At 45.2% G+C, this 25,152-nt stretch overlaps 1 protein-coding gene across 1 annotated transcript in view; it reads right to left on the bottom strand.

Annotated features, from left to right (window-relative positions):
* Positions 1-13,615: 13,615 nt before the first annotated feature.
* ITPKB (inositol-trisphosphate 3-kinase B) overlaps positions 13,616-25,152 on the bottom strand; it is an 88,739-nt gene continuing 77,202 nt past the window's right edge. Inside the window, exons 6-8 of the mRNA XM_081186384.1 lie at positions 23,620-23,721; positions 17,178-17,249; positions 13,616-15,972 (exon numbers count right to left, since the gene is read on the bottom strand). Coding sequence (XP_081042510.1) covers positions 15,757-15,972; positions 17,178-17,249; positions 23,620-23,721 — 390 coding nt within the window. The 3' untranslated portion in view covers positions 13,616-15,756. The remainder of the gene's footprint in view (positions 15,973-17,177; positions 17,250-23,619; positions 23,722-25,152) is intronic.

Genomic DNA, 25,152 nt, shown 5'->3' with positions numbered 1-25,152 from the left:
GACAAGGTCTCACTCGTCATCTTCAGGCTGGTGCTTTCGGCTTCTTGTTACTAGAACAGAGCAGGATCTCAGTGTTTGAGTTCCTATAAATACTGTTGAGGGGGTGTGGTGTATAGCCTCCAACGTTCTGGGCAGAGAGGAAGTTCCCAGGTTATTGTGCCTTTTCTTCTTTTGTTCATTAATTCATCCGGAGGTGCCACTATGGTTTGGCTACTGGATGGTGTCTGTAAAGCATTGGTTTCAAAGTGTTCCATGTACAGATTTGCGATGACCGGTGAGAGGGGTGATCCCATAGGTGCTCCTTCTATCTGTTTGTATCTTTGTCCATTGTGGATGAAGTACGTGTTGGTTAGGCAGTGGTTGGTCAGGTCCAGGATGTATTCGGGGGGATTGTATTTGTTTTGAATGGCTGTCAAGGCTTCATTAATGGGCACTTGTGTGAAGAGAGATACAACATCGAAGCTCACAAGTAGGTCATCGGGATGTAGGTTTTGCTTCTTTATTGTTTCTATGAACTGGAAGGAGTTTGTAACGTGTGAAGCGATAGATTCTGCACAGGGCTGAAGTTGCTTAGCGAGAAATTTAGCGAGATTTTGTAGAGGTGAGCCTATGGAGCTGACTATTGGTCTGAGTGGTGTTCCTTCTTTGTGTATCTTGGGGAGACCGTAGAGTTTGGGGCATCTGGATGATTTTTCTCTGGGGATGATTCTTAGCTGGATTTCTTCACTGATAGGAGAGGCTTTTATTTTGGATTTGGTGGTTTTTTCCAGATAGGTGGTGGGATCTGTTTTTATAGGTTGGTAGGTAGGGTCTTGGAGTAGATTTGATAGTTTTGCTTGGTAGTCCGATGTGTTCATCACAACAGTGGCATTACCTTTGTCTGCTGGGAGAATGATTATGTTGTTGTCTTTCTTCAGGTTGGTGAGTGCTTTCTGTTCTTCTTTGTGTAAATTGCTTCTGGGTGGTTTGCTGGAGCAGAGGATGTTGGTGACTTCGAGTCTGATTTTATTCGAAGTCACCAACATCCTCTGCTCCAGCAAACCACCCAGAAGCAATTTACACAAAGAAGAACAGAAAGCACTCACCAACCTGAAGAAAGACAACAACATAATCATTCTCCCAGCAGACAAAGGTAATGCCACTGTTGTGATGAACACATCGGACTACCAAGCAAAACTATCAAATCTACTCCAAGACCCTACCTACCAACCTATAAAAACAGATCCCACCACCTATCTGGAAAAAACCACCAAATCCAAAATAAAAGCCTCTCCTATCAGTGAAGAAATCCAGCTAAGAATCATCCCCAGAGAAAAATCATCCAGATGCCCCAAACTCTACGGTCTCCCCAAGATACACAAAGAAGGAACACCACTCAGACCAATAGTCAGCTCCATAGGCTCACCTCTACAAAATCTCGCTAAATTTCTCGCTAAGCAACTTCAGCCCTGTGCAGAATCTATCGCTTCACACGTTACAAACTCCTTCCAGTTCATAGAAACAATAAAGAAGCAAAACCTACATCCCGATGACCTACTTGTGAGCTTCGATGTTGTATCTCTCTTCACACAAGTGCCCATTAATGAAGCCTTGACAGCCATTCAAAACAAATACAATCCCCCCGAATACATCCTGGACCTGACCAACCACTGCCTAACCAACACGTACTTCATCCACAATGGACAAAGATACAAACAGATAGAAGGAGCACCTATGGGATCACCCCTCTCACCGGTCATCGCAAATCTGTACATGGAACACTTTGAAACCAATGCTTTACAGACACCATCCAGTAGCCAAACCATAGTGGCACCTCCGGATGAATTAATGAACAAAAGAAGAAAAGGCACAATAACCTGGGAACTTCCTCTCTGCCCAGAACGTTGGAGGCTATACACCACACCCCCTCAACAGTATTTATAGGAACTCAAACACTGAGATCCTGCTCTGTTCTAGTAACAAGAAGCCGAAAGCACCAGCCTGAAGATGACGAGTGAGACCTCGTCGAAACGTCGCCTAGACACCCCAACTCTTACACGGGAAGATACCCGAAAACACCAAAACCTGCATTCCTGTACCCGTGAAAATCTACGAAAGCATATATATATAAACCCAGACCCTCTCCACAGATAAATTACAGACACCATCCAGTAGCCAAACCATAGTGGCACCTCCGGATGCTGCACCCCCCTGCAATCCCTACACAGATCTGGCTGGCACAGGGCACAAAACCACAGCTCGCCCCTATACACGAAGCCAAGCCAGAGCACAACTAAGTGCAGTACAGCCATCTTCTCAGAAAAACTCTTTACAAGGTCAAGAGGTCAAGACACGAAAGCTTTAGCAACTAATCCACACCTAATGACCCTCCTAAGTGGTACTCAGAATATCACTCAAGTAATCACTCAAGATATCCCTCAAGTAATTAATGAACAAAAGAAGAAAAGGCACATTAACCTAGGAACTTCCTCTCTGCCCAGAACGTTGGAGGCTATACACCACACCCCCTCAACAGTATTTATAGGAACTCAAACACTGAGATCCTGCTCTGTTCTAGTAACAAGAAGCCGAAAGCACCAGCCTGAAGATGACGAGTGAGACCTCGTCGAAACGTCGCCTAGACACCCCAACTCTTACACGGGAAGACACCCGAAGACACCAAAACCTACATATATATATATATATATATATATATATATATATATATATATATATATATATATATATGTTCGTTTCAATAGGTGGGATCATGCCAATTAAAAAAAATGTCTAGAAGTATTTGGTCCTGAACTTGTCATCAAGCGGATTCCTCAGCTCGGTATGAAATGAAGTTGTCTCTTTCCTAGTGGCAAATACAGCATAATGGGACTAGGGAACCCATGGAATTATCTGTTAGAAAAAGCAGCAGTAATACTGATCAGGAAGGAGTGGCAGAAGGGGCAGGAACCAGATTCAATCCCTACCAAATAACTGGTCAGCAGAGGTGGCTTTAGAGTGGTGCCAACCGTGCAGTTGTACTGGGCACTGCCTTGCAGGGGGTGCCAAAACAATTCTGCAGAACAGAGTCCAAGAGGCGGGGGACACCAAATTTTAGCATTGCATAGAGCCCAAATTCCGCCACTGCTGATAAGCCCCTATAACTAATTTTCTGACAGCAATGCATACACAAAGTTAAAGTTAAAGGACCCCTGGATAGTTAAGTCCAGTCAAAGGCAACTATAGGGTTGCAGTGCTCATCTCTCTTTCAGGTTGAGGGAACCGGCGTTTGTCCACAGACAGCTTTCCAGGTCATGTGGCCAGCAGGACTAAACTGCACAACGGAACACCGTGACGGAAGCCAGAACGCACGGAAACGCCGTTTACCTTCCCGCCGCAGTGGTAGCTTTTTATCTGCTTGCACTGGCATGCTTTTGAACTGCTAGGTTGGCAGGAGCTGGGACAGAGCAACGGGAGCTCACCCCTTAATGGGGATTTGAACCTCCGACCTTCTGATCGGCAAGCCCAAGAGGCTCAGTGGTTTAGATCACAGTGCCCCAGCAGCTAGAGACGGGGGAGGCCTGCACATGCAGCATCTGTCTAGAACAAGTATGGGCAACCACCAGATGCTGTTGTACTCCAGTTTCCATTAGACCCAGCCATTGTAGCCAATGATCAGGAAGGATGGCTGTTAAACAGCAGCTGGAGAGCCACATCCCCCCATCCTGGATTTAGAACATACCTTAGACCAGCTCCGATGATTAACCCGGCTCAATATTCCCTCTCTGACTTGCAGTGGGTCTGCAGGGTCTCTTTCTCAGCACATGGTACCCAAGAGTCATTTCTAACTGCAGATGTCAGGGATTGAACCTGGCGCCTTCATCATGCAAGGCTTGTGCTCTACTACTGCGTTAGTGTGCCTTCTCACAGGCCATTGGCACTACCCACCTTCATTTAGGTTGTGCACCCCTTAGTGGCTTAAAATGCAGCTAGGTCATTCTTTTCCTCAGTTCAGATCCAAACTGGTTTGAAGGGAAAGGTATAAATGCACAGTATTTCATAAGAAAGAGCAGGGTAGATACAGGATAGACGTGGATTGGGACTAACATACGTACACCAATTCCCAAACCAGTGGGGGGAAACTGAATGCAGAGTAAACTTGGAGTGTGAACACAGCTGCTGGCAGAGATGCACATGCTGAATCCTTTTGCATGCAAACATGCCTCCTAGCTGGAACGGAGCTGTATGTTTTAAGATCATTATTTTACCTGTTTATACTTAATTTCCCCGGTGCAAGTCAAACTGTCACATCACTCTTTCCTTCTTTAAGCAAAGGAATTTGTTCCTTTTGCTTGAATATCTAGTACCGCAAAGCCATTTGGGTGTTTCTAGCATTAATTTGTGCAAAGCTGACTAGAAATATAGATGCTTCTGCTGAAAACTCACTTCTCATGGAAAATTCACTGAGATTGGTGAACAGAGTATGGATCAGCATTAGAATGGAACTCTGCATTTCAGGCTGTGCTGAGCTGAATATATAGACCCGGTGCTGGTGGCAATTGAACTGTGCCAGGCATCGCAATGGAGGGGTTCTATCTCCAGCTATGTGCCATGTTTGTTAAAATGGAACAGTTATTAGCAGCAGGAGTGACATTTATTGAGCTCTGCCTAGTTATATTATGTTGTTAATGTCTCCCTGCTGCAGTCCTGCACTCACACACAAATGCCACAGCCTGCCTCTTTTAACTGCCATATGGCATTATATCGTCTTCTTTTTTATGTGCTTGGCAGCTAATGTACCATTTTTATGACTGTGTAGAACTGTTTTGATTTGTGAAATCAGATGTGACATGAGACATCTTTTGCTGCATGGGCAAAGGTTAATGAATGCACTAATTTGCAAAAAGGATAAAAAGAGTGTGCATGTGTATGTTTGTGTGCGTGTGCCAGAGCCCTCCTGCCTCCTTCCCATAGCCAGCCAGCCCTCCTTACCCACTTTTGAGAAGGCAGCGTGAGGACGCCAAATTTTGGGCTCACACAAGGCAACATAATATCCAAGTCCACCACTGGCAAATGTTCCATGCTCGGACTATGCTACTAATAATTGTGTCTGGCATTTTGTGCCCCAGATTCAATGTTCTGGTTGGGGTAGAAATACCTTCATCACTTGTGGGTCTTGGTCTTGGATGTGAACATTAAACACACACACACACACACACACACACACACACACACACACACATATTGGAAGGGTGGGATCACACCTACTGGGGCTGCCCATATGCATTCAACAAAATTTCAGCACAGAGTCTATCTTTTAGGTTCTTTTAGGTTCAAAGCAATATCTTTTAATGTGCATATATAGTACAGTGGTACCTTGGTTTAAGAACAGTCTGGTTTAAGAATGATTTGGTTTACAAACTCCGCAAAAGCGGAAATAGTGTCCTGGTTTGAGAACTTTACATAGGTCTAAAAACGAAATCTGAACAGTGGAAGGGCACCGGCGGTGGGAGGCCTCATTAGGGAAAATGTGTCTTGGTTTGAGTACGGTTTTGGTTTAAGAACGGACTTCCAGAACGGATTAAGTTCATAAACCAAGGTACCACTGTATAGACTTTCTGGCGATGTTCTGCTGAGCATGTGAAGAGGGGTATGTCCAGCAGATACAGTGTTGCTTCTCCAGTGCTAGCATTCATGGTACACAAAGGTCGGTGCAGGGCTTTTGCATCCCCCCATTTTGGAGTATGCTCTATTTACAGATCTTTTTGGTAATCAGGTTAAATCAGAATGCAATTAACCCATATGTTAGGACTGTACTGGATCAAGAAGTAGAATAATAATGTTGATTCCATTCCCCACCACCACCCTGGTGTGTGGTTTTGTGTGTGTGTGTCTTTAGCAGTTATTGGCATCATTTAGAAAAGCTCAAGTATTTATTAAGAAATTTGTGGCGCTCAAACAGAAAAGGATCAGCAGGAAAAGAAAGACATTGGCAGGAGGGCCTGACCCTAGAAAAAGGTAGAACTGAGAGGACTTTGATTGCTTAAACTTAATACAAGGAAGTGAAATTAAAAGTTTTGTATTCATGGCTGATACTCTCTAGGTGCTTTTATGCCTCCTTTTCTACCCTAAATTTTTTTTTAAAAAAATTTGAGCTATGAACCTCAGCAGACACTAATTTTAGTAAGCAAGTACAATTCTCCCGGCTTCCAGCTTCCTTGTAAAGTCTCCCACTGTTGTGCCCTGTAACATCTACAAAGATATTGGCTTTCTGCCTCTTCCCCTCTTTGAAACCAAACACGGAGGGTTTATTAAAAAGAACGTCATGGGGGAATGTTTTTGCAAAAGAACATTGGAAGCTTAGCAAATTAGATCTGGCTGCCATTTTACAAAGGAGCGTGCTTTTTATCAGCTCTAAAATTAATAAGCTGGAATTTAACTCAGTTTATTTTGTTTCTCCTAAAGTGTACCGGAGGTTTTCTTCCTTTTTCTTTTCTTTTCTTTTGCATTTACTAATGATGCATGCCGAGTTGCTGACAGGGTTGCCAACAACAGCATTCCTTGTCTTCTTAGCCTGGTGCACAGTTTGTTACCAACCCTCCTTTTAAAACTTTTGTGTGAAAAGTAGCCCATCTAACGTTTCCATTTGTTGGCGAACTGAAGCCGAGAGACTCTTGACCTGCCAGCCATCAAATTTAAAAATGGCTTTTTAACCATTTCTCGGGCCCATTTCAACAGAAAATGTTCACTGATAAACAAGCACCACATTGGCTACTCCTTGGCAGCATTCACAAATGTAACATTTTGTACCACAAATCTTCCAGTTTATTGTTTATTTTTTGCCCACGTTCGTTTTGCTCTAGTGCGAGAGTGCTTCCTCCCGTCCTGATAGCTATAATATAGCAACATCAGGGAGCCTTGGCAGAACGACTAATAAAGCAGAAGAAGTCCACCACCAGGGCACTGTTGTTGTGTCAATGACATGCTCCAGAATATACCTGCAAAAATAACCCACACCAATCTGGAGGGGCCCATTATTTTGGCGAAAGCCCCTGTGGTTTCAGAACCGCCACAAAGCAATGCCTGTTGCCTTTCTTCCTGCCACGAAGCTGTGACAGGAGGCTTGTCAGGAAAGAGACTCTCATTAAGCCCCAATCTCAGGTTTTGTTTCTGAATGGAGATTGATCACCATGTAGGGAAAAGTGACGCAAAGCAGCCTTGAAGCTGCCACTCCGCATTTCGGCGCACCGAACGCTCCCGCCCTCTTGTGTGCCCTTTGTGGACCCCGTCCTTCCGACAGGCACCCTCTCCCATCAATCACTGCCACGCATGTGAAGCGTCCACACCAAGAAGCAAATGGAGGCATCGTTCACTTCTGGTGTAATCTGACCTGACAGAGCTAAGACAAGCTGGTGAAGACGTGCTGAGCCTGAATGAAATCGCAGCCACATTCCCTCTGTGAGCGAGATGAGGGCTGCCTGTGGAAAGGCAGGAGGCTGGGGGGGGGCAGAGAGAGAGGGATTACTGCTCTCCTTGTGTCACTTTTTGGGCCTAATTCAATTTTATTAGCAGCGCACAACGCCGTTCCCTATTCAGGAAGTGTTCTTTGTCTGTGGCACATTGTACAGCCGTGATTCATCTCTGGGGAGTGAGAGCATATTGCATGGCAGGGGCTTACTGAGTGGAAGCAGAATTAGCCACTTAGTAACTGCACCCTTTAAGCAAGAGAGAGAGAGAGAGAGAGATAAAAGCCTCTTCAGCTTCCTCAGTCACAGGCTTCATAACGCTGCCCAATCACTGCTCTTTCTCATCTGTCCTTGTGCCATATTCACAAAGAGTTGGAATTAGGCAAATAATAATAAAAAAAACCAATGCAACCAACGAAGTCTTTTGTTACATGCTACTCCAATCTACGAGCAATGAAAGTCTCCTGGGGTTCGACATGCTTCCCTAAGGCTTGGACGGATGGTCAGCAGAGACTGTAGTGTCTTCAGGGTACACTGGGTTTATTTACATGTACGTATATGCAACCTGGGACGCGGGTGGCACTGTGGGTTAAACCACAGAGCCTAGGACTTGCCGATCAGGTTGGTGGTTCGAATCCCCGCGATGGGGTGAGCTCCCGTTGCTCAGTCCCTGCTCCTGCCAACCTAGCAGTTCGAAAGCATGTCAAAGTGCAAGTAGATAAATAGATACCACTCCGGCGGGAAAGTAAACGGTGTTTCCGTGCGCTGCTCTGGTTCGCCAGAAGCGGCTTAGTCATGCTGGCCACATGACCCGGAAGCTGTACGCCGGCTCCCTCGGCCAATAAAGCGAGATGAGTGCCGCAACCCCAGAGCCGGCCACGACTGGACCTAACGGTCAGGGGTCCCTTTACCCTTTACCTTTATATGCAACCTGGGCATAGGCTGGAGAGGCTCACAGCATTAACACCCTAAAGGGTTGTGCTTCTTCATTTGTCACAGGTTTGGATCTAGCACAGAGCAAGTCATGGCTCTGTCCTCAGTTCTTGCAGCAGCAGCAGCACCACCACCACCCAGCTTCTAGAGCACTCATCAAAAGCAACTCTCCGGCCTACTTCATGCCCTTTTTGTTGTTTCTCACTCAGATGCAGCTATTGCAACCCAGTTCATCCCTTTGAAATGCTCACCAGGGGCACTAGCGTGGCCATCTGGTCTCTTTCTTCAAAACGACTCACCTGGCCAGTTCCCCAACCTCTCTGAAACTCTTAACACCAGAATTCCCCGAAGTGGAGCATGCAGGAGGCTACAAGCATCGCTTGACACTTAGCAGCAATTTATGCTTCTCTCTCTTCCTCAAGCTCACATTTTACCATAGAGAGAACTTGACAAGCAAATGAGATTCTATCTCGTTTCCATTTACTGCTTCGGCAGAGTAGATATTTACCACCACAAAGGCTTATCCACATTTACCTTTCCTTCACTTTTTCTAGGCATGGTCTACACTTAAAAGCTGCATGTCCAATGGCATGAACTAGCAGGACAATAGAGCGGAAGAAGAGGATCCCAGCAAGGAGTGTAGCCGTAGCTGGTACACACTGGGGCAAGCTGGGGATGGAGGAGAGGTTGGGGCGTAGAAAGTCACTCACAGGGTGACAGAGGACGGCGAGGGGATGAGAGTCAGTGCACAGGAACAGGAGATCTGGACCCATCACCTGAGCCAGAGGGGCTCCTGTCTCCATGAACACAGTGGGCTCTGAGGCATAGAGAGTAGCTAGAGAGGCAAGGGTTCTCAGCCCAGCTCTCTAGCTGGCCAGGTGGGGCTCACCAGCTCTGGGAGGAGGCAGGTGATTCCTCAGCCCGAGTAGGCTTTGAACAGGTGCGGGTCACCTGCCTCATCAAGCCCAGATGCTGCAATCAGCAGGCAGAGTATAAAAGGGCAGCAGAAGTGAGGGGCTGTGTCTGCTCAACTGCCCATGTTGGGGGACCTCAGCTTGAATGCTGTAGCATCTCTGTGGGACTGGGCTTTGGACTGGATTTAGGATGAGTGGATTTACCCTGGACTGGGGGCTTGACATACTGACTTGATGCCAGGTAGGCCGGGGGTTCAGGACACACTGATTGGCATCCGTCTGTCTCTGCAGACAATGGAGGAGTGTGCCTTTGGGGGTGAAGGAGAGTTATAGCACCTGCTGCTGTGGCTGTAGAGACCAAGGAACAAATTTAAACAATTGGGCTGTTAAATGATGTTGAGCAGAGGTGTAATTGGCAGGGAATTCCTCAAAAGATGTGTGAATATGAAATTTCTGGGTTTAAACCATTTATCCAGCCCGTAAACTCAGCAAAGCATAGAATGGAGCAGAGGGAGGGCATGATGCAGGCTTCAAGATCCGAAAGTATGTTGCCTAAATTGAACATGGGCCACAGTCAGATTAAAGGGAAAGAGTGGCAATTCACTGAGTCTAAGTATCACTCCTTACAAACTTAAATCACTAAGAGAAAAGCCTTATTTACCACAATTTTGTGTTTTACCAACCTGACAGAGCCATCTTGGCATGTATTGTGCTACCATCTTCCTCGGTGCTTAGATGTAGAGAAAACAGTTTCATAACCTAATGGCTACATTTGAGCCACCACTTTTCTTCTCTCCTCTCTCTTCTGCAAAGCTCCTTTGTTTCTCCCCCAAAAGGTCTCGTCAGAACTGAAGTTTAAAAATAGACCAAATGGCACCAGAGCTTCAACGGAGAAAACAAACAAACATGTTGCTGGGCTTGAAATTGTCAGACATTAGACTTTGGATCTGCTACCTCCCTTTGTGTTTATATATACTGAATATAAATTAAAGCAAATAAGAGGTATTCACAAGGTGGCCTGGCTACCATAACCATCTCCCTTGCTCATGATGTTAGGATCTCTAACTAAGGGATGGTGAACAGAATCCAGAGACATTCAGCACTGGCCGGTCAAGTTTGACAGATGAGTGAGGTGGTTGTTCTGTTTCTCACTATACCGCTGTTGTGCCTCGAGAAAATCTGATCTTACTCGCCAAATTGAAGCTTGGTTAAGCAAAACCTCTCTCCAGATTTTTCTGTGCGACTGATAAGATCCAATTCAGCGGGTAAAATTGAACTCTTGCAAGGCACAGCTGTGGAACAACAACAAAAAGCTCTCTGACCCAGGGAGATTAATTAGTACACAATACAATCAAAATATGGGTCAGCTTTCCAGTAAAACGTTCAGCAAACTCACCAAACTACAGTTCCCAGAATTCTTAGGGGGGAAGCCATGACTGTTAAAAGTGGTGCAAGTGTGTTTTCAGTGCATGGTGTGGCCCAGGTCTGCAAGAGGACGGAGTCAAAGGTGCTTCCACCTGTAACCCAGAGAGCTGCAATAGCCTAGGTCAAAAAACTTGTCCAGGCTGTCACCCAACATAAAGCTTAACTTTGTTCTATTTTCTCCACTTCAGCTTTCCAGGGTCTGCTTTTAGTGCTGCTGTGCTTCTAGCATTTCAAGTCAAGTTGACTTAACCCCTGTGTACGTCACACCAAGGAAACTCTTAAAATAGAAACATTATAGCAACAAACAGCCCAAAGCCTTGTGGGTTCCCACACCAAGTCCTGCAAGGAGACAGATGTTTGATTGCAGAAGCGGGCTGGCTCAAAGGAGGCTTGGAAGAACCTTTCCAAAAACTAAACAGTGGCTTGGCGGTTGTGCTGGAGTAGGGCTGGGGAAATCTGGGCTTCCGCCTCAGGGGGAAAAGTGAGATACAGCCACAGGCCCATTGACATGCATTCTAGGCTCACTCATCAGCCAGCATTCTGTGACCCCAGAGCATCCTTACTGGGCTATTTTGGAGGTCCTGCCTTCTTAGCCTTCCCTTCCCGAGATAATTTTTGAACCAAATTCTGCACAAAGGACCCCTCTCTCAGCCTGCAAGGACGGAATACAAAAGAAATCTGCATTTGGCAAATGAAAGGGGAAACGGTCCGTATGAAAAAAAATAGAAATCATTTCTCAAGAATGGAAAAAATGGCTACTGTGTTCCAAATCTTTGGGCTCTTGTTTGCGGCACTGCCTCAGTCCCGTCAGAAGAGTGCAATTGATTCGGTATAGGAGTTGCATCTGCCATCCCAAGCAAATTTCACATAAGAGAATTAAGAACAGCAGAAAGCAAGCGACTAGCCAAGTGCTGCCACCTCTTGGCTGCTGTGAGTACCACAGGGCGTTAGCTAGCAGCATGGAGCTAGAGAGAGACTTTAAAATGTGTGATAGTTACTGCCTAGACCCTCCCTATCATAATTAAAATGTTGAGATAGCTCTCAAATCTTAACTAAGGGGGTTGGGGGTGTCTAACAGGTGCAGCCGGGACCAGAGTCAGGCCCACCACCCAGCAAGGGGCCTACTGTTGACCCCAGGTCCCGCTGGTCCTTATCCTCTTTCTCCTCATTGTTGCTCTGTTAAACTTCCCTTTCCAATCTTCTGAGCAGTGGCAACACTATTATTACTACCACCTCCTCCTCCTGCTGCTGCATGTGTAGACAAGGCTGCTCACCTGTCTTGTTAACAGTTTCTTAGGCAGTCTTAGCAATTTCTGGGCTATCAGCTTAGAAGAACCCAGACCCTGAGATCATCCTGAGGTCCTTCTTTGTGGGCTTCCTCAGCATGAGCTTCCGGAGGGTGGCAACAGGGCTTTTCTGCAGTGGCCCCCATTTGTGCAATGCTCTCCCCAGGGAGGTTTGCCTGGTGCCTGAATTATACACCTTTTGGCACCAGGAAAAAAACATTCCTTTTCAGCCTTTGGCTGATTAGCATCTCATACCCCCTTTAAACTTTTTTTTGGGGGGGATTAATGATTTGTTTATTCTTGTTTTTATCATGTATTTAGTGTTTTTATATTGTATTTTTAGTTTGTGAACCACCCTGAGAACCTGCGGACAAAGGACGGTATACAAATTTAATAAATAAGAATAAGTAAGGCACATACAGTTGTACCTTCAAAGTTGAACGGAATCCGTCTGTTCGACTTCCAAAATGTTCGGAAACCAAAGCGCAGCTTTTGGTTGCCTGCAGGAAGCTCCTGCAGCCAATCGGAAGCCTCATTGGACATTCAACTTCCAAAAATAGTTCGCAAACCGGAACACTCACTTCCAGGTTTGCGGCGTTCAGGAGCCGAAACGTTTGAGAACTAAGCTGTTCAAAAACCGAAGTACAGCTGTATTTCAGCTGAGGTGGAGAAGCCTTGATGAAATGTTGTGTGCAACATGCAACACAGTTCAAATTACTTCTGAAGAAAGGATTGCACTGGTAAAAGTAATTTCAGATATATCCTAGACAGGGTAAGGCAGAGAAAGAGCATGAAATTGACTCAATTACTTTCAACAGAAACAACATGTCATGTTCCCTCTTAGGGGAATGCATTAGCTTCTGAGGAAGGAACAGTCCACATGTTTCTCTACTTGGTGAGCTGCAACAGGAAAATACAGGGAATACAAAGGGGAGATCAATTGCTCTTTAACAGATTCCCCCTCCCCAATGTAGCGTTGCATCTGAAACTGCTCCAAATAAAGAAAATGCATTATTTAAACATCCCTGAAAATGTTAGGTATTGCATCGGTTAATTCCTTCGGTTGAAAGGCAGGTTAACAAGACAACTTGTTTTCTCAAGATCTTAGCTGTCAGCAACTAGACTGACAGTATCTTAGAACAGTGGTGGGGAACCTCAGGCCTGGGGGTCCAGTGTGGCCCTCCGAGGCTCTGTCATTGGCCCTTGGCACTCCCCACAGGCCAAGGACCTCCCCAGGTCATGCCATTCACTGGAGCTGCTCCTCTGCCTCCTTGCCTGTCTGGAATGTGTCCTCAAGCGACAATAATGTGCCTTGCTAAGCGCTACATCCATTGCTATGCCCCCTTTTGAACCTGGAATGTGTCCCCTACATTGTGGAAGGTTGTCCACAAGAGAATGTGGTCCTTGGGGTAAAACAAAGGTTCTCCCCCCTGTCTCGAGAGGTTATGGCTTTAACTCATCTTGCACAGCCAAAACACTAGTCCTGGTTTCTTCGTGAAGCTTCCGCCTGCCACATTTTTCAGGATCAGATCTCCTCATGTCAACTGGTTCCATTTAAATCAGTCTCTCCGGCTCTTGGGTAACCTCAGGACAATGACAGAGAATCACAAAAGCAGCCATTTTGTATGCCTTTATTTTGAGTTACTTGACTTACAGGCACTGTGCATAGGTGGAGTTTTATAACTCGGCAAGTTCTTCGTGTCATCGCTAATCCGGGAGAAATATGTGTTGGGAGAACTACCTCACAGCAAGAGTTCCAGTCTCCAGGGGGGCCTTAAGAGACTTCTGGAGAAACAATTCACTTCTTTGAAAGCCACAAAGCAAAGAATCTTGTTTTACAAACAGGCTTAAAAAAATAAAAATGTATATATAATAGAAGCAATTTAAAAGCTAAATACAAGTTTAAAAATGGTATAAACTTACACTGCTTCAAGGACTCACTCCCTGCCCTCCACAGACATGGAAAAAAATACGTTTTGAAAACTTAACATTATTATTTAAAAGATTCCATGCATTAAGACTTAGTGTTCTAGGCAACTAAAAAAAGGAATGGCAATAAATAGAACTTTTTTTTTTAAAAAAAACCACTTTTCCATGACACTAATGGAACAGAAAGTAGTCCATAAGGCACTTCCACACAGGCTATTATTAAACAGCAAATGAAACCTGAAGGGGAAAAGCAGCCAAACAAAGCAACTATTTACAACAGCACTGAAGGTTGACAGATAGGGGCCTAGTGAGATACAAATGAAGGAATCCCCCAAGATGTTTGCATCCTTGAAAAAGGAGCCAAGGGGCATCATCCCAGCCTGCAAAACACACACACTTGTTGCAGGGCTAGAACCAACTCGAGATAAGAAACTGCAGCCAGCGCATTGCAAGGGGCAAACAGGGTTGCCACATGACTACTGGGAAGAGTGGAAGCAACGGGTTCTGGAAGCATCTGGGATGCATCGTGAACATGGAAAGGTTTAAGGATTTGTTGGTATTGACACCATCCAGGAAAAAAACAAATCTGGAAAGTCTGTGACCTCAACTGAACAGTCCCCCTTCTCAAGGTTTCTGCAGCAGTCGTGAATTCCTAGAGGGGGAAAGCAAATGTACTGTCCTCACCTCCTGCCATCAGTAAATGCCGCCCTTTGAGATGTGAGTACTGGAATGTTTTGCAAGAGCACACCTGAGACGTTGCTTGCCACTTTAAAAGGGTCTGCAGTGTTAACAAAGAGAAACCTGAACGGCAGGTATAGCCCTTCCCATTGCAAGCCAGCCCTTCATCTGACGGGCTACTAGGTCGCTCCAAGACAACTAAAGCCTTGGCAAACGCAGGAAAACTGTGGACTCCCATCAGCCCCCAGCCAGCACAGCCAATGTTCGGGGATGATGAGGGCCGCAGTTCAGGAACCCCTGGCGGGGGTTAGAGCCCCTGGCTTAGAGCAAGGGATCAGAACTTTTCTCGCCAGCAGTCCAAACCCAACCCCAGTAGACAAGTGGATGCACTATCAAATGTAACCCTCAGGAGCAGACAGAGCTTTGCTATTCATTCAACTAACTACTCAGCGATTGCGCAGCTGCTGTATGCCGGCAAGAAATTGCTCAAATATATTGAAAAGTAGACTTGATATTAAGTTATTCCAACAAGCTCCTGTATGCAGATTAACTACCCCGAGGTTAGTACATGTTAAAAGGCCGCTGTTCAAGAATACCAGTTATATTTCTCCAAGGATGTTAAGTTCTTGATTCCAAAGACTCCGAAGCTTCTCAGGAGGAAAGAGCACCTATAATCCCAGCAAACTGTCTTTAAAATCAGCGGCCCAAGTAATGTACTAACTTTGGGCACAAGAGGGCAGCAGATAATTGCAACTCAGTCTCTCCTTCGCTCTGCAGCTTTTAGCTACCAGTAAATAGAATTTAAGCAAGACTAGGGCACTGTCTTAATTCAACGGAGGTGTATGAGAACTGTACAAACCCTTACTGGTTAAACACAGATTGCGTAAGAACTACTGAAGGAGGAATTTATGCTATCCTTAACTGCTAAAGACTAAAAAGTCAATATTGGTATGCACTTCCATCGTCCCAAGCTTGGCTTCACGTCCAGCATTTGTTATGGCATATATATAACTGCATATTTACACCTTAAATAAAAGGAGCTTCTAACTTTTAGAACTGGGAAGGAGAGGGTGGGCAGAAAGTGTCTTGTAGTGCAGTTCAGAAAGTCAGTTTGAGGGGCTGGCTTCTGAGTAGTGGCAGAGCTGGACTTTAATGCAGGTCTTCACTCTGAGACAACTCCGTTAGGATCTCGATGAGGTTCTCCAGCCCCCAAAGGTAGCCATCCTCCCGATTCCCTTCTATCCAGGGCACGTTGTGCTGGAGGACCTCTCCCTCTGGCAGTGGGGTGGTTTTCCCAAAGTCAATCATCCAGACTTTGGCCTGTTCTTTCTTGTCGTGGATGAAGAGGAGGGAACTCCCGATTACCTGCGACAGGAAAAAATAAAAAGGGGATTATCACACAGGATTTGAAGGAACGCGGTCAGCATTCGCCCAATACATGTTGGCACCTGAGGCAAAACGCCGCCTGCCACCACCACCACGATGGAGAAGCAGTTTCCAAAGCTCCCTTCCACCCAGGCTTGGTGAAAGGAGCCCTCACCTAGCCTCACCAGCTTGCCAGGCTGGCGGGGTGGATCAGAAAACCGTAGTTTTCACTCCATAAGACGCACCTGACCATAAGACACACCTAGTTTTTGTGTGGTTTGCTTCCAAGGTGGCAGTGGGGCGCTTGAGGCAGCGCCACCTCTTCTGTTTCTGCCACCTGAGGCAGCTGCCTCCCCTTGCTTCATGGCTGGGCCGGCTTTGGTCTAAGGGCAGAACTTGGCATTCTATGGTGTTGGGCCTGCTGTGTCCATAGCACTCTTGGGTTATATGAAAACAAGGCTGCTAGCTCTCAAGGTCACGGGGAAGTTAAAACATGCAATGTAAGAGGAGTAGAAACTTTCTTTGCCAGTTTGAAAAAAAGCAGTTGTTGAATATCCGCTCTCCCAAGGTGCAAACCCAGTAAAAAAATTCAATTCCAAGCAGCAGTTTTAGGAGAGTTAAAATAAGTTCTGCCACCCAGTGCCAGACTGAAAGGACTGAATTTGCAGGGATAAGAAGCTCCCCAAATGCACTGGGGGTGAAATCCCCTCTCTCTCTGTCCTTAGTCAAGGAGGCAACCTGGTCACTTCACACATTTATTCAGACTTTCAGGACCAAATGAGACACAGGACTCTTCATCACATAAATGGCAGTGCGGGAGGGGGGAAACAAGCCAGATTGGGAATATAATGGGGGGGGGGGTGAGAGGTGGTTTCCTCCCTTCAACCCCAGCCCTGATCAAAATTGGGGGCCCTGCACTTGCTATTCACACTGGGAGCATTCTACTTAGTGTGAATACCAGGGGGTTGGGTAGGAGTGGTTCTGATCAGAGCTGCAGTATGGTCCCCCAGGGCTGCACTATGGTCCCCATGTAGTTTGCCCCCCCCCCATGCCAGCTATTTATTGAACATTAAATAGTGATGCAATTCCAAAGCTTGTGGAAAGATTCTAGTCCGCTAACTTGTTTAGGTAAACCGAACTTGGCTTTGACCAGAGTTCTAACCTTTTTTAAAAAAGAGATCATATAAAGGCGGTTTAGTTTTTACCTCATGGCCCCTGAAGAATGGTGACAATTCCAAGGTATCACGGATTCCCTTCAACCGATTAAGGTAGCCGTTCTGTAGTGGCAAGAACAGAACATTTTTAAGAGCTTTGAAAATACTTCTGAAGCACCCAGTCTCTGAGCGTTGACCTTGCTTAGCAAGAGGCTGCACATTCCTCACATAGTTTGAACGGAAGGAGTTGCAATTTGTTTTGGGGACACACACACACACACACACACACACACACACACACAAACACACCCTCTGCCTGTAAGCCAAATAACCACTCCTGTATCAGGACTGCAAGCTGGGTGAGCTGCCCTTCCAAGCAGCCAGCACAGACTTCCCAGCGCTTGACACCGCTGCCAGCTATCGAGAGAACCCTGTTCCTTTGCCCCTCTCAGTAACTGGCTGAATAAGAGCAGCTGGGGCTCAGAAATGGAAACAAGAAGAATTATTGACAAATGAAGAATGGCAGATGAAATTAATGGACTATGCAGAATTAGATAAGATGACAGGAAGGATTTGAAACCTGCGGGACAAGAGATTCTCAGAGGACTGGAATAAATACGTGAATTATTTGAAAAGCAATTGTAATCAACAGATTACGCCAGTAGGATTACAAGAAGTTTTGTAAGGAGGAAAATATTGCAAGGAAGGTTATGAAGAGAGTTATTAGTTAAGATAATTAAAAGTAATAGTGAAATTAAGAAATGTAAATTAAGTGAAAAAGATTGGAAAATTTTCAGATGTGATTGATGGAAGTCAAATTGTATAAGATATGAAATTGTGTTAAATGATTGTTGAAAATGATGTTAAGATTTTATTTTTTTTTATATATATATATATATATATATGCTTTCGTAGATTTTCACGGGTACAGGAATGCAGGTTTTGGTGTCTTCGGGTGTCTTCCCGTGTAAGAGTTGGGGTGTCTAGGCGACGTTTCGACGAGGTCTCACTCGTCATCTTCAGGCTGGTGCTTTCGGCTTCTTGTTACTAGAACAGAGCAGGATCTCAGTGTTTGAGTTCCTATAAATACTGTTGAGGGGGTGTGGTGTATAGCCTCCAACGTTCTGGGCAGAGAGGGAGTTCCCAGGTTAGTGTGCCTTTTCTTCTTTTGTTCCTTAATTACTTGAGGGATATCTTGAGTGATTTCTTGAGTGATATTCTGAGTACCACTTAGGAGGGTCATTAGGTGTGGATTAGTTGCTAAAGCTTTCGTGTCTTGACCTCTTGAGCTTGTGAAAAGTTTTTCTGAGAAGATGGCTGTACTGCACTTAGTTGTGCTCTGGCTTGGCTTCGTGTATAGGGGCGAGCTGTGGTTTTGTGCCCTGTGCCAGCCAGATCTGTGTAGGGATTGCAGGGGGGTGCAGCATCCGGAGGTGCCACTATGGTTTGGCTACTGGATGGTGTCTGTACTTTATCTGTGGAGAGGGTCTGGGTTTGGGTCTGGTGTGGTTGATTGGAGATGGCGTTCTGTGTGTCTCTGGTTCTGGTGTCGGTTTTTGTGGGGAGGGCTAATTTCCAGATGTCTGGCAGGCGGGACGTGTCGTCACGCTTGTTCATGTTGTGAGGGTGTTTCTCTATCTCGATGGCTTCCATGATTATTCTCTTGTGGTGATGTTCCATGTTAAAGAGCAATTTAGAATCTGCAAAATTAATTTCGTGTCCTGTTTCTTTCATGTGTTGGTAAAGAGAGGAAGTTTTTTCTTCTTTTTTGACGGCATTCTTGTGTTCTGCGATACGTGCATTTATTCGTCTGTTTGTTTGTCCAATGTACGTGGCTGGGCAGACTTTGCAGGGTATTTCATAGACCCCTTGGTTTTCTAACTGGATTTTATCTTTTGGGTTTCTGAGGATATTGGCTATTTTTTGGTTGGTGCAAAAGGCTGTTTTGATATTGTGTTTATGGAGGATTTTGCTAATTTTATCTGTAGTGCCCTTGATATAAGGAAGGAGGGCCATGCCATTGTTTTCTTCTGTGTCTTGGTTTTTGGGGGGTGTTTCTTTTTGGATTAGCTTCGTAACCCTGTTTTGTTGGTATCCGTTGGCGATTAACACATTTGAGAGATTCTGTAACTCAGTTGTCAAGTGGTCCTTGTCAGCCAGGCGTTTGGTTCTGGAGATGAGAGTCTTGGCTACGGAGTTTATTTGTGCAGGGTGGTGGTGTGATTGTGCATGTAAGTAGCGGTTGGTGTGTGTTTTTTTCGGTAGATAGTGTGTCCTAGGGAGCCATCAGGTTTTTTGTAGATTAGGACGTCAAGGAAGGGAAGTTGGTTGTTGGCTTCTATTTCCATAGTGAATTGTATTTTGGGGTGTAGGCTGTTGAGATGTGTGAGGAAGCTATCTAGTTTTTCCTTCCCGTGTGGCCAAATTACAAAGGTGTCGTCAACATATCTGAGCCAAAGTTACAGAATCTCTCAAATGTGTTAATCGCCAACGGATACCAACAAAACAGGGTTACGAAGCTAATCCAAAAAGAAACACCCCCCAAAAACCAAGACACAGAAGAAAACAATGGCATGGCCCTCCTTCCTTGTATCAAGGGCACTACAGATAAAATTAGCAAAATCCTCCATAAACACAATATCAAAACAGCCTTTTGCACCAACCAAAAAATAGCCAATATCCTCAGAAACCCAAAAGATAAAATCCAGTTAGAAAACCAAGGGGTCTATGAAATACCCTGCAAAGTCTGCCCAGCCACGTACATTGGACAAACAAACAGACGAATAAATGCACGTATCGCAGAACACAAGAATGCCGTCAAAAAAGAAGAAAAAACTTCCTCTCTTTACCAACACATGAAAGAAACAGGACACGAAATTAATTTTTCAGATTCCAAATTGCTCTTTAACACGGAACACCACCACAAGAGAATAATCATGGAAGCCATCGAGATAGAGAAACACCCTCACAACATGAACAAGCGTGACGATACGTCCCGCCTGCCAGACATCTGGAAAATAGCCCTCCCCACAAAAACCGACACCAGAACCAGAGGCACACAGAACGCCATCTCCAATCAACCACACCAGACCCAAACCCAGACCCTCTCCACAGATAAATTACAGACACCATCCAGTAGCCAAACCATAGTGGCACCTCCGGATGCTGCACCCCCCTGCAATCCTTACACAGATCTGGCTGGCACAGGGCACAAAACCACAGCTCGCCCCTATACACGAAGCCAAGCCAGAGCACAACTAAGTGAAGTACAGCCATCTTCTCAGAAAAAACTCTTTACAAGCTCAAGAGGTCAAGACACGAAAGCTTTAGCAACTAATCCACACCTAATGACCCTCCTAAGTGGTACTCAGAATATCACTCAAGAAATCACTCAAGATATCCCTCAAGTAATTAATGAACAAAAGAAGAAAAGACACACTAACCTGGGAACTTCCTCTCTGCCCAGAACGTTGGAGGCTATACACCACACCCCCTCAACAGTATTTATAGGAACTCAAACACTGAGATCCTGCTCTGTTCCAGTAACAAGAAGCCGAAAGCACCAGCCTGAAGATGACGAGTGAGACCTCGTCGAAACGTCGCCTAGACACCCCAACTCTTACACGGGAAGACACCCGAAGACACCAAAACCTGCATATATATATATATATATATATATATATATATATATATATATATATATATATGAGAGCAGCTGGGTGGGGAGGTGAAAAGTATTCAAGGCAGCAGCAGTAAAAAAGTAAAATAAAACAAAAGCCGGGTCCAGAGCCCACAAAATTCCATGCTATCATGCACTACAGAACTGGTGTTCAGCTACTGGGTCCTGGCCTGATCTGAGATGGGCCACAACAGCAGCACTGCCACCTTACCAACATATGCTTAAATATTAGGAGAGTCTCCAAACGCTTGTTTTGGTCCTGGGTCTGCAGACAGTGGAATACTACCATGCTTCAGCATATACAAGTGCACCCTCTTTTGGAAGTGGCTGAGGCTACAGGGCAGGATTAAAGAGGCAAGCAGGAGGGCAGGCAGACCCAGACACTACCCTGCACCTTCCCACAAATGTGGCAATCCCTCCTGCCTGCGTTACAGGTTGGTCACCCAAGACTGAAGACCAGGGGGCTCTCCAGATGTTCCTTTTCTCTGACCACTGGCCACGCCGGCTGGGGCCGATGGGAGTAACTAGCTGGTGTGTCACAGGTCCCCCAAGGAGTCACGGTCACGAGAACCATTTCACTTTTAATTGTTTTTCAGACTTTTCCGGACTGCAAGCAAAATGATTCACGTAGCAGAACGGCTTGGCAGTGAGCAACGTACCAGCTTTGTTCCCTGGCTCCAGAAGAAGCCCCCATTAATTACCATCCATTGTAAACTCTCTCTGCAAACCTGCTATGGGTAAAGAGCCAGGTTCAGAGATGCTCGTCTGAGACTGTACGTGGTGGGATCTAAAATTGAGCTCACTTGCCCAATTGGGTGGTTTGCAGAGGAAATGCAAAAATGCATTCATTCCCATCTAACAGGAGGTTGGGGGAGAGAGGTGGAGCTGTTAGTCACCTGCATATTGAAGGCACTTAGTTCAAACCTTCATACGACTTTTCCCGTTGGTTTCATGTAGCTGTAAAAATGAGGACAAGACGAGACACTCCAAAGGCTAATCAAAAGTCCTCTAGCTCCACTTTCTCAGTCTTGTACTCCAGAAAGGACTGTCACCACCATTATTCTGGACTTTCCAGGTCCGTTCCTGGCACGACAACTCAGACGGACACGATACTCAACAATACTGAAATCTACTGACAAGGTCAAGGGAAGCCAACAGGGTTGCAGTACCTCCCACCACTTCCTGGCATCAGGTCACCCACCAGGGTGATTTGGTGCAAAATATTTAGAGCTATTTCACCAAGCAACAGGGCTGGATGTGTGTGTGGGATCAACTCTTTAGGAGAGTTGATGGGATTCCCAGCCCTTGGCTTCCAGGAAATAAAAAGGTGGGGAGCTTCAGCGCAGTTTCCAGGTATACAAAACCCTACAGTTTACTTGGAAGGGTTGCCATTTTCCTCAAATCACAATATGCACCCACCTTTCCTCGTCCCTCAGCAACGGCATTGTTCCAAGATTCAGTAATGGTGCAGGGCTGCTCACTGCAAGCTAAAAGGTCTCCTCCTGCACGTATTTGTGATCTTTTCAGTTTGCAGAGGGTACTTGCATTTCATTTGTAACTAGAAATTTATGAGCAATCCCATGTGGCCTAAAATTATGTGAGATGGATACACCTATCAATCTTTCCTCGTCCCCTGACAGGCTTCTCTAAACAGTTCGCTTGCCCCTTCAAGCTCCAGCCACCACCAAGGAGGAAGATTTGTCAAATGTTACAGCAGGTGCACACCTCTGGACCAAAAAACAGTAAACAGATCGAGGGAGAGCAGCAGGATTGTAGTTTCCTTGTCTCTCGTAGTGAAATAGAAGAGGTTTTGTAACCATGTTTGAACATTGGAGCTCTCTCCATTATGCCTTGAAGGAAAGATGCCTTCAGCTGTCAGGAAAGCCACTAAGAATGGGTCACTACCAGGGCCGGATTGAGGTTTGATGAGGCCCTAAGCTACTGAAGGTAACGGGGCTCTTTATATGTCCAGCTGTCCTTTGTCAACAACAAATTCTTGCTGTTTTTTGTGTTGAATATATGCTATATGGTAATTTATGGACCTAATAGGTATCCAAAGCCATTTACACATAACAAAATATGTATTTTATCAAAATAATTGTTAACTCAAATACAATTAAGAAAAAGTATGTTAATAGTGAAATACAATTAAGAAGAAGTATATTAATAGTGAAATAATTGCACAACACAAAACACTGTTGCTGTATGTAGATTTTATTTGATTTGTTTTTTATCTTATATTTTGGAAATATACATCCAGGTTTTTCCCCCTTTAATTTTTTGGGGGCCCCCAAGAGAGTGGGTCTCTAGTTTGTTTAGCTGATACATAAATCTGGCAATGGTCACTACCACACTCATAGACCCACTTGTGCTGCCAACCAGGCACCATAAACTTCCAACTTTCTGTTTAAACTTTATGTGTATGTGAGAGTGTGAGACAGACAGAGAGAAGGACAACAGTTCTTGCCTGTTTCCCCTGACATGACCCAGAGCCAGTCCAGGACTCTTTCCTTCATCAAAGTGCTTAGCAAAGAAGATGACGCTGTCAAGGGTGTAGGCCTGATAGGTGGGCCTCATAAAAAAAACCTTTCTACTTCCCTAGCATTCAAGAAATCCCATTTTCAGTGTTCCATTACAGACAGGATTTGGACCAGCTTAACCAAGAATCTGAACTAGTTAAGATATTGCGCATCTTCTGGATGCATAACATAAACTGCCGAGGAAAGAGAGCAGGTTTCACATTAGCATGTAACTGTGGATATTAAAGAAACATAGGGTACTAAACTAATAAGGAAACCAGCTGCAGCGACTCACCAGAACGTTACGATTTCCTTTCGTAAATTCTCTGAAGGCCACCATGACTTGTTCCTTTGTCCTGGTCTTCTTGAAATCCCTGTTCACGGTGCCATCTTCCTTCTGCAAAAAGCAATGACGAAATCCAAGGCTATTACTCAGAAGAATACACTTGTGTCAACAGACGGCTTTGCCGTTCATTAAACAGGATGCGGAATAACCTACAACAGGGCAAAGGTACAAGATGGCCATCGTTTAAATAACAGCCATGGGTTGAATGACTTGCAGACTGTCCAGAGAAGACTTGAGAATGGTTTTATTTCGGGGGGTTGGGGGTATTTACAGCTTTTGAACACCATACAATATTCTTTCTTCAGCCATGGAAATTACAGGAAGGGATCTGCATTGCCAAGTCCAGCCCTTTGTCCCACATGCCAACGTGTGAAATGGTTTGCAAGTATAAACCTCTGTGCTATACAGAGGCTGATGATCAATTCATCTCAGGCATGAACCTTTCCAGCACTACTAACCAAACTCCTTGAAATCCACAGGGTTTGCAAACACCTCTAAACATAGAAATTAGCCCACATCTTTTAGTATTCTGCAATACTACGGTATTCAAAGCAGAATGGACTACCTTGGAAGGTTTCTAAGCAGAGGTTGGAATCTTTAGCTGTGATTCCTGCATTGCAGAGGTTTGGACTAATGTCCCTTGGGGACCTTTCCCAACCCTACGATTCTATAAGCCAGCACAAATTCTATAATCCAAAAGTACTAATTTGAGCAAGTCCATGTGGTTTATTTAAATTCAGATGGAATAAAGACACAGCACCTTTTTGCACCCATGGTTCTCATTTCAGCACATGTTCAGAACCTGACTTCCATGAATGCACACTGAAGTGCCAGGGGACAATTTAACAATATCTTTTTTTAAAAAACCAACAACTTGTGCAGTGTGGAATCAGACAGCTATTTACTGCTTTGTGGCTGCTTTAAGACTTCCTGTCTGGCAGCCTAGCTGTGTTGAGAGCTGGTATCTGAAGCCTCCAGCCACGGACTCAGCTGAAAGTCGCAAAAGGGTGCTATGTTTCCATTCCAATTCATTTCTCCTGCTTCCCCAGATATCCAAGCAGCTGTGAGAGTGTGGTAATGCCTGCGGCCTCCAGCCATGGGGTGAGCCATGCATCACCAAGCTCCCATAACTGCTCGGATATCCGGGGAATGCTGTAGGGCTAGAGGCTACAGGAAAACCAAGCCTCAAAACAGAACTGGCCACTTGCATCCAAACAGAACTTTTAAAGGTTTTGTTTTTGTTTTTGTTTTTAAGGCTGGCACACAACCTTCTGCTTCTTCTGTTCACAAGTTTGCTCACTTCCATCGGCAAAGCAACCTGCCTAAAGAATAACTTTGCAACTTTACATAAACCAACGTGGAAAAGCTCCATGCATGCATAATGTTTATATATTGGCTGATAGCAATTAAAATCCCAGGGATGGCAGGCAGCAGGAACTACGGCAGGTGCCTTCTATCTTTGTTCACCTATCTGTATCTACT

Source organism: Podarcis bocagei, assembly GCF_964188305.1.
Source record: "Podarcis bocagei genome assembly, chromosome: 3".
NCBI lineage: Eukaryota > Metazoa > Chordata > Lepidosauria > Squamata > Lacertidae > Podarcis > Podarcis bocagei.
This window is presented reverse-complemented; position numbering and strand designations above follow the sequence as displayed.